At 33.7% G+C, this 14,559-nt stretch overlaps 1 protein-coding gene across 1 annotated transcript; it reads right to left on the bottom strand.

Moving 5' to 3' along the window:
- Positions 1-11,691: 11,691 nt before the first annotated feature.
- Positions 11,692-12,629, bottom strand: LOC5568043. The gene is made up of 3 exons (XM_001651926.2): positions 12,558-12,629; positions 12,336-12,491; positions 11,692-12,278 (listed from the first exon to the last, which is right to left on the bottom strand). Exons 1-3 carry the CDS (start codon positions 12,627-12,629, stop codon positions 11,982-11,984), a joined length of 525 nt encoding a protein of 174 aa, XP_001651976.1. The 3' UTR covers positions 11,692-11,981.
- Positions 12,630-14,559: the final 1,930 nt, after the last annotated feature.

Genomic DNA, 14,559 nt, shown 5'->3' with positions numbered 1-14,559 from the left:
TTTTATTAATTGAAAACAATAGCGAAATATTAGCGATTAAATTATTTAACATTTTTTCCCATCGTTCACTTCGGGGTAGCTGCCCGAAAACGATCATCGAGGAGGAAAAAATCATTCAAGCAATGTGTGAACCGAAAAATTATATGTAAACTTAATTTTTTGATCGCGATCTGTGCTTGCTAAGTATAGACACACCAGCTGCTATAACCCTTCACAAACGAAAAAGAACATACTTTGGAAGCCACACAAAGTTTTTCAAGCTGACAGAGACAAACATATAAAATTAAGCTCTGTAAATGCTGCGATTTTGAATTCCATTAAACAAAAAAATAACAGATGTTCTAAATTTGCATTATTTTCTTCCATTATGTATCGCTGCTTTCTACGTCGTTAATTTTATTATATTCCATACACTGCTACCCATAACCGAAAACTCAACTCGTAAAGTACTTCATGACATATACAACAGGTAGCAATCAGTAGCATGTAGAATAATCTGAATCGTGAGTACACGGGTTCACCAACCTAGCCAGAATATTGTGCTACAAGAAATAATTTGGTTACATGATGAAATTAGCACCGTAATGCCTTAAAGCACTTGAGCCTGTGGAAAATTAGTTGTTAGCGAAAGACTTTTGTAGCATGTGAGTGCAACGTATCATTGAAAACATTTGAACATACTCAAAGGTATTAGAATGCTCAATTATTGTTCTATTTAAAATAAATGGTTTTCAATAGTTACACCCCAAAAGGGCGTAACTCCAAATTTCGTCTATTGTCTCATTCAAAACAGCACCAAGAGATTAGAAATAACTAAACAAACCATCTTTAAACCAAATTTTGCTAGTTTATTTCTTCTGGTAATCAGGGCCAATGAAAATCCGTTTAAATTTCTCAAATTTCCTTTGAATTAGTAGACTTATACAATCCAAAGGGCGTAACTTCAAAACGTTGCCTACGATCTTTTTAAAATTTTGCCCAGACATGCAACTTACCTATAGAAAACGACTGGTGAGCATAGATTTGATGGAGATATCTTTCTGATAATAACGGTCAGGGGAGCACCGTGTGTATGAATGTTGCTATTCACTCTCTCGTTTGGCATGCGGCGAGAGAGCGTTCAAGAGCTGCAATTCTCACAGACTTCAGTGGTATCGATCCATGTGGGTGATTTATGTTTTGAATAAAATTGGTAAGGGGCCGTCCATTAATTACGTAAGGGGTTATGGGGGGAGGGGGTGTTTGAGATTTCTTACGCGCCATACAAACTATTTTTAATTTTCATACAAAAACTCTTACCATGGGGGGTGGGGGGCTTCTAAAAACTGCCAAAATTGTCTTACGTAATTAATGGACCGCCCCTAATAACTTTCATATTTGCTGGTAATGCAACCTTGAACAACTTGATTCGAATCTATTGGAACATTGAACACTGCTTTGGTTTCAAACATAACACAAAAATTGGAAAATATTCGTCTCTGTTTCTTGATCAGAATGAGAATGTATCAGCGACAGGGATTGAAACCTGAGAAAATAGAGAGAATCGCTCTCTGTAACAATTATGATGTGCTGCATATTATGAGAGCCTTTTATCGTATACTGCTACAACTCTGAAAAGATCAGGAGATAGCAGTGCAGTGCATTTTATCATCGCTCTCTCTCTTTAGCGCTCTCGTTCGCTGCTCTGATTTATCAAACTTGTTACAACTTGCGATACATTGCCGATCATAGACCACCACAGATGGGATGCTTTTCTTCGCTTGCATAGATCGTGCTTCAAAATCAATTGAGAACAAATTCTGCAATGCCTGGTCAGCGAATGTTAAAAGTGTTGACACACAGTGATCGGCGCACGCTATGCCTGAACCAGACGATTATAAAAATCGAATGTACGGATTATTTCTCGCTAGAGATCAGTATTTGGTCTATATTTTCATAATCGGAAAGTTTAAAAATATTTTGTCGGTGAAATTTTTTCCATACATTTTGTATGGGCTGAAATGCGTCGAAAACGTGATTTTCATGGGATTTTGTATGAAAAATGGTTAAAAATTGAAAAAAATCAAAATTTCACCGATGGAATATTTTAAAACTTTCCGATTATGAAAATATAGACCTAAATCTGATCTCTAGCGAGAAAAAATCCGATGTACATTCGATTTTTATAATCGTCTGGTTCAGACATAGCGTGCGGCGCCAAACATGACCAATTAAAAAATAAATACATGAATCTAAGACAAATGAATGAACATCTTCTGACTTCAGTGAATCGCGCGACAATCGTCCGACTGTCGCACGATAGATGTGCGATAAGCGCAATTTTTCGACACGGTCGTTGCAAAAATTCTGTTGTCAAAAAATGCCTCAATATCATTGAAATTCGGTTTCCAAAATGTGTATTTTCTGAACATTGCAAACAATATTATTTTAATTGTTGTAGCTGCCGGTAGCTTCATTTTTTTACCGCAGGAAAAAAATTCAAATCGCGATAACCTTTTTGTTTCTTGATATTTTTGAACGATTTTTTCACAAGTTCTCAAAAAACTCCGTTCACAAGTTCTCAAAAAAAGGATCCGTGTCGATATCGATCATTGGTCATCTGAATCCAGAGATATTCCGAAATTCCTTGGGGGACCGACGCTTAATCATATCCCACGTATATATCTTAGGCTACAGATTTTTTAACGTATTCAGATGTTCACTCATTGGAACAATACATTAATGAGAGTATGTTGTGAAAAAATGAAACAATTTGGAGCAGCCGTCTTTGAGTAATGAGCATTTATGTTGCTGGTACCAAGCTGACCAAATAAAGATCTTGAAAACTTCAAAAAACCTCATATCGTAATTTTCAGATATCTCTAAGAATTCTTAACCAATTTGTATGATTTTTTCAGAGTAGCTCCTTATCACATGACATTGTATAGCCCACATTTGAATTTTTCGATAAAATAACTTAAAACAAAATGGCCGCCTAAGACATTTTGTATGGAAAATGTCGGTCCCCCAAGGAACATTGGAATATCTTCAAAACCAGATCACCAATCATCAATATCGACACGGATCCTCAAACTAGAAGAGTTTTTTGAGAACTTGTGAAAAAATGGTGCAAAAATACCGAGAAACAAAAAAGTTATCGCGATTTGAATTTTTTTCTTGCGGTAAAAAATTAAGCTGCCGGTAGAGGGGTTAAAGCAGCATATTCACTGAATTACGATGTTGCTCATGTACGATTGCTCATCACCAAATAATCCATACATTAACATAATGTCAAAAAAAATATAAAAAAGGCAAAATTACTTAAACAATATAAAGAGAAAATTTTTGATGAAAAATAAGCCTTAAATCTTAACAGACCGTTTCAAAGGTCTTTTTCATCCCATTTTCTTCAAATAGAAGGCACAAATTTAATCTGGTTTGGAAAAGTCCAACCAAATATACCGTATTTTTTCCCCCATTGAATTATGTTTTTGATTTCGCTTCATTTTTTCCAAGTAATTTTACATGAATAAATTTATTGCATAACATATAAACTACATTTACCAATAAAACTAATATTCTTTAAAAAAATTGAATATCTAAAATTTATCAAGGAATATCACAGGGTTGTTTGAAAAAAATTGCTACAAATCTTTAGGAAACAAGTCAAATATATTTTGGAGTTTCTTCAGTTTAAATCCTGAAGAAACTCCAAAATATATTTGACTTGTTTCCTAAAGATTTGTAGCAATTTTTTTCAAACAACCCTGTGATATTCCTTGATAAATTTTAGTATAATCAAATTTTTTAAAGAATATCAAAGGAACGATTTAGAGCTTTTGCCACAAATCTCTGGATATTAGTTAAATAATGCTGCAAAATTTGTTCATAATTTCAACGTGAATCCTTCGTAGATGAGAACCATTTCTTCTATGTCTACTTTTTATGCACAAATTGATTCAACTTAAAAAATCGCTTAACATATTAAAAGCTTAATTTTTTTCCCTCAAAATTCCTATAAAAATATATTGTTTCTGTCAAATCTTATACTGGGATATTTCGCTAAAGGTTCTACTAGCAATTCATCTGTGAATAACTTCAAAGAGTTTTCCAAAAATTCTAATCAAATTCTTTCAAGAAATTCATCAAAAGCACTTCAGAAATATTTCTTAAACACAAGTTTTGTCAAAAATTCTACTATGGTTTTTGTTTTTGCAGAATTATCAATGAAAAGTGTTTTTGAAACGCCTCTCGCTCTCAAATATTAAGAGGAAATTATTTAGAAAATCCCAGAAATACTTATGTTTCCGAAATTAGCATATTTATGCTGAAAATAGTTTTGTCAAACACAGGGCATAGTTCCTAGAGCCTTTCTGGAAGAATTTTGGGGAATCCAGAAAGCAAGGAAGGAAATCTTCTAGATTACAAGAATAATTTCTTAAGATATTTTTTATAAAACTTCTTAAGAAATATGTTTTTAAATTCTTCAGAGCTGTCTCAACTATTGAATACAAAATTTTACTTATTTTTCGCTGTTCCATTGCCTATCTGTTCCAAAAAGCTGTACTTTAATGAATCTGAAGGAAAAGGCATAGTTCTTTATTTGTAAAAGTCTATAAGGTATTTCTCAGCAAATTTTCAGAAGAATACAACAATTTTCTTCTAGATTTAAATTTTGTAAAATCTATCATTACGACTTTTACCATTAGACAATGTCTTATTAAGACATCTTTGGCAATGTTCTTATAAAATACCGCCAATATTTTCGCTTTAAACTTCAACATTCCTAATCAAAAATAGGCCCTACAAAAAAAGTTGTACGGCAATTTGTTTGCTCAATTTGTCACAGAATTCAAACTTTATGCATAGAACAATAATTATCAATGAAGTTCATAATATTTTCGATGGTAAAATGTTATTTTTTGGTGGTGCAGAAAAGTATTGTATTATGCCATAAAAGAGAAACGAAGAATTTTATATGAAGACTGCAAACATGTTGAAAAAAATAGATTTAACCTAAATTTTATCGTAAAATTTCAACTGATTTGTATCTAAATTGAAAGGTCAAGTCCTATTTAGCATGTTTGGTAGATTAATCACAAAAAAGTTTGATAAATCATACTTTAAATTTCATGTAAACATCAATAAAACCAGTGTTTTATACAACTTTGGCGATCTGTAGCTAAAAATTGTGACGTGCTGGAACATTTCTGAGAACGGCATCAGATTCAGCGACCCAAAATCTACTAGAGACACATAATTTGATCCTTGAGACACGCGAAAGTGTCATTTTTGTTACGCTGTGTTATTTTTTTGATTTCGCTTCGTGTTTTCCAAGTAATTTAACATGAATAAATACATTGCCTAACTACATTTACCAAGAACACTAATTTTGTTTTAAATTCTGAAGAAACTCCAAAATATATTTGACTTATTTCCAAAAGATTTGTAGCAATTTTGTTCAAACCATCCTTCGATATTCCTTGAAAAATTTTAGTATATTAAAATTCCTGAAGGAATATCAAAGGCACAATCTAGAACTTTTGCTACAAATCTCTGGAAATTAGTTAAATAATGCTGCAAAATTTGTTCATAATTTCAACGTGAATTCCTCCTCCACAAATTGATTCAGCTTAAAAAATCGCTTAAAAGCTTAATTTTTCCCTCAAAATTCCTATAAAAATAAATTGTTTCTGTCAAATCTTGTACTGGAATATTTCGCTAAAGGTTCTCCTAGTAATTCCACTGTGTATAACTTCAAATAGTTTTCACAAAATTCTCATCAAATTCTTCTAATAAGTCCATCAAAAGCCCTTCAGAAATATTTCTTAAACAGAAATTTCGTCAGAAATTCTACTATGGTTTTTGTTTTTGCAGAATTATCTATGAAAAGTGTTTTTGAAACGCCTCTCGCCCTCAAAAAAGGAGGAAATTACTTGAAAAATCCCATAAATACTTTTGCTTCCAAAATAAGCATAGCATTAAAGGATATTTATGCTAAAAATAGTTTTGTCAATCACAGGGCAGTATTTCTAGAGACTTTCTGGAAGAATTATGGGGAATCCAGAAGGCAATGAAGGAAAACTGCTAGATTACAAGAATAATTTCTTATTTTCAGAGGATTTGTCTCCAAGATTTAAATTTTGTAAAATCTAACATGTCGACTTTTAACATAAGACAATGTCTTATTAAGACATCTTTGGCAATGTGCTTATAAAATACCGCCAATATTTTCGCTTTAAACTTCTACATTCCTAATCAAAAATAGGCCCTCCAAAAAAAGTTTATTTGGAATTTATGCTAGTAGAAAATAAATAGTTTCTACATCATGTTTGCCATAGTATCATGAAACTTCGAAGCTCATGTAAAATATTTTCTTTGATGGTAGATACAAATACCTTTGACAAAAATTCCGTTAAAATTAACGAGCATCGATGAACGAAGAAAAAGTACAAGATCTTTTTGTAGTAAATCCTACAAGAATTTCGTCAAAAAGTTTCAGAAACTCTACAGTGAATTCTTAGTTTTTGAACAAAAATTCGGTATTTTTTCCAAATTTAATTTAAGCTAAAATTATTTGTATATTATTATATTATCTTCAAAAATTGTTTTCCATGTGCTGCCCTATAAATTTGAAACAAGTTTGACATGGATATTGAGCGATTCATGGAAAAAAATGTTATGAAATCCATAAAAAAGGCTATTGAGATTTTCCTTGAGTTGTTTCTGAACCCGTAATGAACAATGGATAGGTTTCTAGATGTTTTTTGTTTTTATTAAACAAAAATCCTGCTAAATATTACCATTCTGTGAAAAATATGAAGTGATTTCTAGTACAGATATGTTCTGTTTTTATCACGTTCTGATTTTGTCATGCTCCGATTGTGTCACGTTCCGATTTCGTCAACAAATTATCCCGTTTTTATCAACACAATAAAAATTGATTTTTTTAAATTTTCATAAAGTTTCAAATATAAACTAAATAACTTATTTTGAAGCCATTGCTTTTTTATAGCCCCAGAGTTGAATTTTCGACATTTTGTTAATATCAAGCATCTACGATACATGGTACATGTCAAGTCATCTACGATTCAATAAGGTTTGAATTCTTATTATGCAATTATTCAATTGGAGTTTTCAAACGTAGCATGTTCTGTTGGACAAGATTGGCCCATCCTTCAACAATCGGGAGTTGCTCTGGCCACGTCCTAGAAACAACTGGAATTTGTGATTAGTTGAATACGTACTTAAGAGAGTTGCAGAGACCTCTCCTTTTCTTACAAGATATGGCTTAAAAGAATTTTCTATGTAAATTTCAAAGACATATATACCACACTACCCCTGTGGTATGAATTTTAGTTTGAAAATAAAAAATAATTTGTATGGCACTTAAGATATCTCAAATTCCCCTGCCTTCCCCCATAATTGCTTACATGATTAATGGACAATTCCATACATGTTCAGGTCTTTTTGATAAGGGATGCTCTTGGGAATGAACTCAAGATTGTTTGGGCAACGGTAAGAGGTATGATCAAGTTTATTTTATTCTTAATAAGACTGTAAACTTTGTCATAGCTTGGACATTACCTTCTATCTCCCAAAATCGATAGCATTGCACAAATTATAGCAAACAGCAATTGATTAGATACCGTTCCAAGGGGTAGGAGAAGAGGTCTAGCAAAACTAAGCAATCTGTAGAATACTTGTTTTTAATTAATTATGTTTCGTGGTTTACGGCTAACCAGCCGAGTGGAAGTTTGACAACTACCGAAAAACTAAACATAACATATACTTTGCATTTGCCCATTTAATCCAATTGCAAAGTATATGTATTATTTATTTTTTCGGCCTGTTAAAGTTCCCTACGCAATGAAAGCGGAACGGCAACGGAAAGCGGAACCGGTTCACCAGCATGAATCACACCATCCTGATTGAGCTGTCAACGAACGAAAGTGAACCAAGTCTGGGTCGACAAGCATGCTACAGTTCATGCTGGCGAACTGGTTCTGCTTTCCGTTGCCGTTCCGCTATCATTGCGTTTGGGCCTCAAAGCTTAAAGGCGATAGTGGTGCTGTTCTAGATGGGCGATTAGTACATCCTTGTCGAAGTTGGTAGTAATAACTTTAGAAGAAAGATCACCACAATCATTTTACTGTTAAATTTGGCAATTCAATACACAGAAAACCATATAAAGTGATCATTTCATTTGCAAAACTTTCGCAACATAACTCCACATTTGTGACCAAAAATGCAAAAAAATGTACCGTTAATGGGGTGAAGTTGATCACTTTTAAGAGACTCTGTTCTATAATTCCAAGTAGGATGCATGTATTATCATCCAAATATTTTTCAAACCTATACTGAATGGATGTGTATCAAATTATACAAACGGAATTTTGACAAAATCTTATCGTAATAACAGAAACATTTTTTAGAATTTGAGTTTTTGATCCCGGGGTGAAGTTTATCAATTACTGCGATAGGTTTCATAAATTAAAGAGATTTGTTATTCACTAAATTTGAGCTCACGAAATCCCAATCAAATCTCGAAAATCCTACAACTTTTTGATAAATCGTTCAAATTTAATACACCACATTTAACGCCTAAAGGTATGCAATTTTCTTCGTAATTAGTAACTCGCTCACTCTAAGAACATGATTTTTCTTTAGAAATGAATTTTAATCCTCAATACTAATTGAAAACTGGGTTCACTGAACATATTTGGAATGTATGAAACAGTTTATTAAAATGATGTCTTTATACAGACCTGGCAATAATCGATTGTTTGAAGAAGAACCCTTCAACAGTTCATCAAACATTTCCTAAAAATCTGTTTTCCATGGTATAATTATCTTGAATGTCAAACCGAATTTAGGAACATCAAGCGCAGCTATCAGGTAAAGCGACATCATACTTGAGGGTACACACTTAGATTTTATTACCGAAGTTGGTAAAATTTTACTGGGTTTTTGAACAGCAGAGTTATCTCAGTAATTTTTTGATCGTACCGAAAACTCCGTAATTCTCAGAGCTCCTGGAATTGTCAAAACATATCGAAATAGTCAGTACTTTTTGAAGCGTATATATTACTGGCTTTTTCAGTAAATGTTTGTTTATTATTGGTTGCTGATTTTTTCAGCTTTTGGGAGGACTAATTAAAATCCCGAAAATGCCTTCTAATTTGTTTTACTTTTTAATTAATATCCAAAACAAAATCCAGGACTCATAAAACAGTCATTCAGTTATGGTGTATGTTATTTTCAGTCAAATTCTCCACTCTTTTTTGTCTCCGTCTTTAGTATGTTGGGCAGCTCTCCATGGTAAGGTTCTTCACAGAATCAGAAATCGAATATTTGCGACAATAGTTCACATTAAATCACACAATCAGAAACTGGGAAGACTTGTCTTCGCTGGTCAACTTGTGGAGTTCCAAGCCTCAATAAATTTCTTCCTCAATATTGCGTTGAACATGCAAAAAGCGGTTCAACTTAACCTCAAGCATTGTGCAGCACAGAAAAGTGAGCCCAGATCTGATTCCAACAAATTTTATCGGAATACGTCGCAGATATTCGATTATTCCTACTTACCATGAGCAGCTGACCTGATGGGTGCTAGATTTGGATAACAAAACTTTTCCGGACCACAAAATATTCATCACCGTTGAAGCTGCGTCTGTTTTGGCTGACATGTTTTGCGGAACAATGTTTTTATTATATTTTAACGATATCTCAGTAAAAATAGTTTTTTACCGAAATCTCGTTACTCAACATTACTGATTTTTTACTGCAACTGAGTTTGTTCGGTAATGTTTGAATTTTACGATGTGTTCAGTACAAGCGACTACCTTTTTCATTAAATACGAGTCTCAGTTATTTTCACCAAAAAAGCTGAAAACTCGTTATTTTTTGTATTTTACGGTTCGAACACCGTAAAAAAAATTACCGAACAGAAAAAGCGCGATTAAGTGTGTACGGAAATGATCAACTGCTCCCCCCTGATCAACTACACCCCAAATTACGGTACCTTGGCAAAAAATCTCTCAGTTGATAAATGCGGAAGTGTATATAAGAATAAGTTGAGAAGAATGCTCTTTCTCGGTTGGAATGTAATGCCATAAAGAAGAAGAAGAAAAAGAAGAAGGATGAGGATGAATAGTAGAAAAAGAAGTTGTTTCTTATTAAATCTTTCTTTAAAAAAATTATCAGCTTCCTTGTAGTTATTTTTACAAATATGGCGTACTTTGTGATACAAAGGACATTTATGTGATTATCGTTTTAATATTCTATATTAAATTTATTGAAATTCTAGCTAAGAAATCTAAAACTATTAATGTTTTACAGTTAAACCTCCATGAGTCGATATTGAAGGGACCATCGACTCATGGAAATATTGAACAATGGAACAGAAATCCTTTGGAAAGCTGCTTCTAGGGACCATCATAGTAAACATGAAATTTGATTTTCAGAATTTATTTCAGTATTATTATTTTTTTATTTCAAATTTGTTTAATATTATGTCTAAGAAAATTATTCCGTTTTTGTCACGGTTCCGTTTTTGTCACGGTTCCGTTTTTGTCAACCGAAAATCGTTGATGTTGATAAAAACGGAACATACCTGTATCTGGAAGAAAAACTGATCAGATTACTAAAGATTTTATTTAAATTTTCCCCGATAGGCGTGTTTGAGGACATTTCAAAATAACAATTTTGAGAGTTTTAAAGAAATGCGGGGAATTTAAGAGAAATTGAAAGAAACACTCAGAGATTATTTGTTTGCAAAAAATGCAGATAAATTTTCAGAGACCTGCTCTGAGAAACCTCAAAGCACATTTTTCCAACTGAATCTTCCTAATTTGCTTATGAAAGTCTTGGAAAATATTAGGATGAAACTGAAAGTAATATCTGGAAGAATGATTAAAATGTTTAAAGGAAGTCTTAGGTAATTTTTGCTGCGGAATTTTCAAGTAATCCTTGAAGAAACTTCGAGAGACTTTCTGAAAGATGTTTCGAATTAATTTGAAGAGAAACTTAAAGAAAACCTCAGAGACAAAGTTGGGAAAACTGTTGATGAATTCTTTGAAGAATTTGTGGAAATCTAAGAATCTATGTTTGGTAATCTTGAAGATTTTGATAAGACTCTTAGAATTTCTTGGCGAAATCCTCAGTGATTCCAAAGAATCCCTAACTGGGATTTCTAATTAATAAATACGTAAAGGAACCGTCCTTGAGAAATGTTTTAAACAACATCTATAGCATTATCTGGATATTTTTTAAACAATTCGATTGAGATTCTTCGAGCAATTCAATTGAATTTTTCCGGGAAAGCCTACAGAAACTTCAGGTAAAATCACTTGAATAATATCGTAAATGAATTGAATCCTGGGAATAATTATCCGTGAACATACCAGGAGGAACTCAGTAAAAACTGGTAAAGGAGCTCTTGGAGAAAGCACTGAAAATGTACGAAAATAATTCATGAAGAAACCCTGTGAAAAATCTCAGAGGAATATCTTATAAGCACATGTTTGAATACCTGAAATGTTCGTAGAAGAATCACAAAGGATACTCCTCGTGAGCTCTTAGGAAGAGTATTCGAAGGATTGCTTTACTGGACAAAAAATGGATATTCTCCGTAGTGAAAATTGAAATTCTCAAACATCACTATGTGCAGCGACATGAGGCAACATCACAAACGAATAAAATCAATATAAGTCTATGCAAATTACGATTTTTTTTAAGTCATAAGTCATAGCTACGCCCATTGGCGTGTGTCTGTCTTTTTTCCTTTCGTGGCTCTTTATCCTCCACAAACAATACATGTCATGCGTGTTGTAAGAATGCAGGCGGATTAATTTTTAAAACAAGCATTAACTTCTTAAAACAAAATGTGAGGTAACCTAATTGTTTCAAACAGATAATGTTCAGCATCTTTTCGGAAACATTCTGGCGTAAACCACGTGTAGAGACTTGGTCTAAGACTGCGAAATTTCTAGCTACACTTTCTAACTGATGGTAACCTTCAACTTGTAACCCCCTTTTATCTCATTATTATCCAACATTTGCACCATCAGCGTGTACTTTCCGTGAGGAATCATCGGCGGAATTTGCGACTCATCCAGCTGGTACTTATCGATGTGGTACTCCCCCTTGGGAAACGGACAGGTTCCCTTCGGCGGAATGTTGGACACTTCTCGCAGCTTCGTCAGTATAACGCCGTCGTTGTCTATCGACTCGCAGTATCCCACGTCTCCGGAAAACATCGGCTGCCGCTGATCTCCGAAGGTGATCTGATACACGATCTGCCGTTTGATTCAGAGTTTGAGTAAGTCAACACACTTTCGATGAATTTCTCTTACCCTGGTTTCATCGCCACCGTTCTGAAACAATTCAAACTTCCCATCAATGACGAACACGTTGCGACTCTTCTTGGACACCCGCAGCGTTCCGTAATCGATAAAGCTCGGATCGGTTCCTGAATACGGCTCGAAGGAATCAAGCGTTATGTCGTATAACTGGAAGGAAGTTAAAAAAGGGGATCATTGGGTGGAAAGCTTCTGACTCTGAATGAGAATTATTACTGCAGTGTTGACCAATTGGAGTGTAACAGCGAAAACTGCTGCAATTATATTCACTGCGGCTTGACGATCCATTGCAATGAGAGGCAAATGGCAAAGAGTGTTGCGAATTATATGCGGCATGCTGCATGTTTCGCGCCAATAAAATCAATGAAGCAGTATTTAAGAGAGAGTCATTAGTTTATTTGAGAATAATTAAGTTTGAATTATAGATCCGCTACTTCCTGCTAATTTGTAGTTTGTTTCTTCATTTTCTATTGAATATAGGTATGTCATAAAAACGGTTTTGTTGGATTCTCGTTTCGATCCCTTCTCTTTCCTAACGATAGTTTACCAGGTAAGATTCAGAGTTAAAAAAAAACTTCACGAAAAAAACACGACGAATCCACAAATTTTGAAATCAAGATTTAAACTTGATTCATTTTCTTCTAGTTTTTTTTTTTTTTTATATTTTTATACCATAGGATAAAATCTAATAAATCCTGAAGGAATAACAAAACAAGTTTTGAGGAATAACGGTAAATAAAATAACTGACTATATATGACTACATAAGGGTAAGGCATTCGAGAACTTCTTTAACTACGGTAAAATAAAACATTCTGAACGGTAATTCCATAACTACATATGCCATAACTACGAGTAATGATACTCAAGTTTAAAATACTAGAATGGACTCGAATATTTTGTAGTTTGATGTTTTTTTCGAAAATAGTTAACTAATATATGACAACATAAACAACATGATTTATTTTTGATTTCTTGTTACATCATTTATTGTCTACCATGAAATAGAGTTATGTCCTTCCGTCGCAGATATTCCTTATTAACATCATATTGCGGAGGCATCTTCCGCTCTCCTGGAACAAGTATCTTCAAAATTACACTGCAAATAGGTTGAACGGACCCGGAACGAATAAGCTTCATTTCAATCCAATAATCATCCGGAATATAGAATTTTGTTTGCTTCAATGTCACATCGGTCACATTATACTTTCCCTCAGGAATTGGACATTTATCCGTTTTGTTCTGAAAATGTACAGTGAACGGTTCTTCTACCTTATTCAATCTGCACACATTAATGTAACTTGAGTAAAAAGAATGATTGTTAAACCTTCTACCGAGTGTAATATCGTAAAATATGCTTTGGTCCAAGGGTCGTCTTAGGTGAACCATTCCCATTAATTTGGCAGGCTTTGTTTCGTCTGAGCGATACAACTTCAGTGCATCTAAACTAATCCATTGCAGGTCACAGTTAGTGCTGTGTTCGAATGAGATAAGCTGCGGGGTCTGTTCGATCTGTTGAAGAACAATAAAATAATGCAATCCGTATTTTTTTCCAATCATTTATTCAACACTTACCGTTGCAATAGAAATAATCAATTCCAGCGCTAATGACAACTGTAACCAGAATGAAAGCATGGTGTAGAGTGGGAATAACAATCATTTTGAACTGTTTATATCACAAACCAAGAATTGAAAACTTCATTACTGGGTTCTCAGGTGGAAGGTACTTATAAACTCATTATATTTTCGTAAATAGAAAAACATATATCGCCTTGTTCACTCAATCTGTAGCGCTACATTTAATGAAGTCGTTAGGTCAGCGGTCCAACCGAGATTTTTTTCAGGTGAGTCATACGTACACCTGGCATGTATATGATCAGTTGTTGAAAGTTAATGTTTTTGTTACATCCCAATATTCAGAGATTAAAATAAATTCACTCAATCGTTATGCGGGTATCTGAAACATTAATATTGTTAGTATCCAATCCACGAAGTATACCGTAACTACGCTAACGCTAACGCTGATATTTTTAATACATAATATGGATTGAAAGCTTGCATTTGACACATTTGTAGTATAAATAGGGCTTCCCATATAATTTTAAAGACATTTTCTCTTAGGGTGGCCAAAACCGGTGCCTTAACCCTAGCTAAGGGGTCTATTTTGTAAATCGAGAAAATTCATGTGACTTATCTGTAGTCACTGTCGATCAAAGCAAG

Source organism: Aedes aegypti, chromosome 3 (genome assembly GCF_002204515.2).
Source record: "Aedes aegypti strain LVP_AGWG chromosome 3, AaegL5.0 Primary Assembly, whole genome shotgun sequence".
Taxonomy (NCBI): domain Eukaryota; kingdom Metazoa; phylum Arthropoda; class Insecta; order Diptera; family Culicidae; genus Aedes; species Aedes aegypti.
Note: the sequence above shows the minus strand (reverse complement) of the source record. Positions and strands in the feature narration are given on the sequence as shown.

Coding starts and splice junctions, on each gene's coding strand:
- LOC5568043 (XM_001651926.2), bottom strand. CDS start 12,629: ATGGATCGTCAAGCCGCAGTGAATATAATTGCAGCAGTTTTCGCTGTT. Junction 12,492..12,557: donor TCCAATTGGTCAACACTGCA/GTAATAATTCTC, acceptor ACTTCCTTCCAG/TTATACGACATAACGCTTGA. Junction 12,279..12,335: donor ACGGTGGCGATGAAACCAGG/GTAAGAGAAATT, acceptor ATCAAACGGCAG/ATCGTGTATCAGATCACCTT.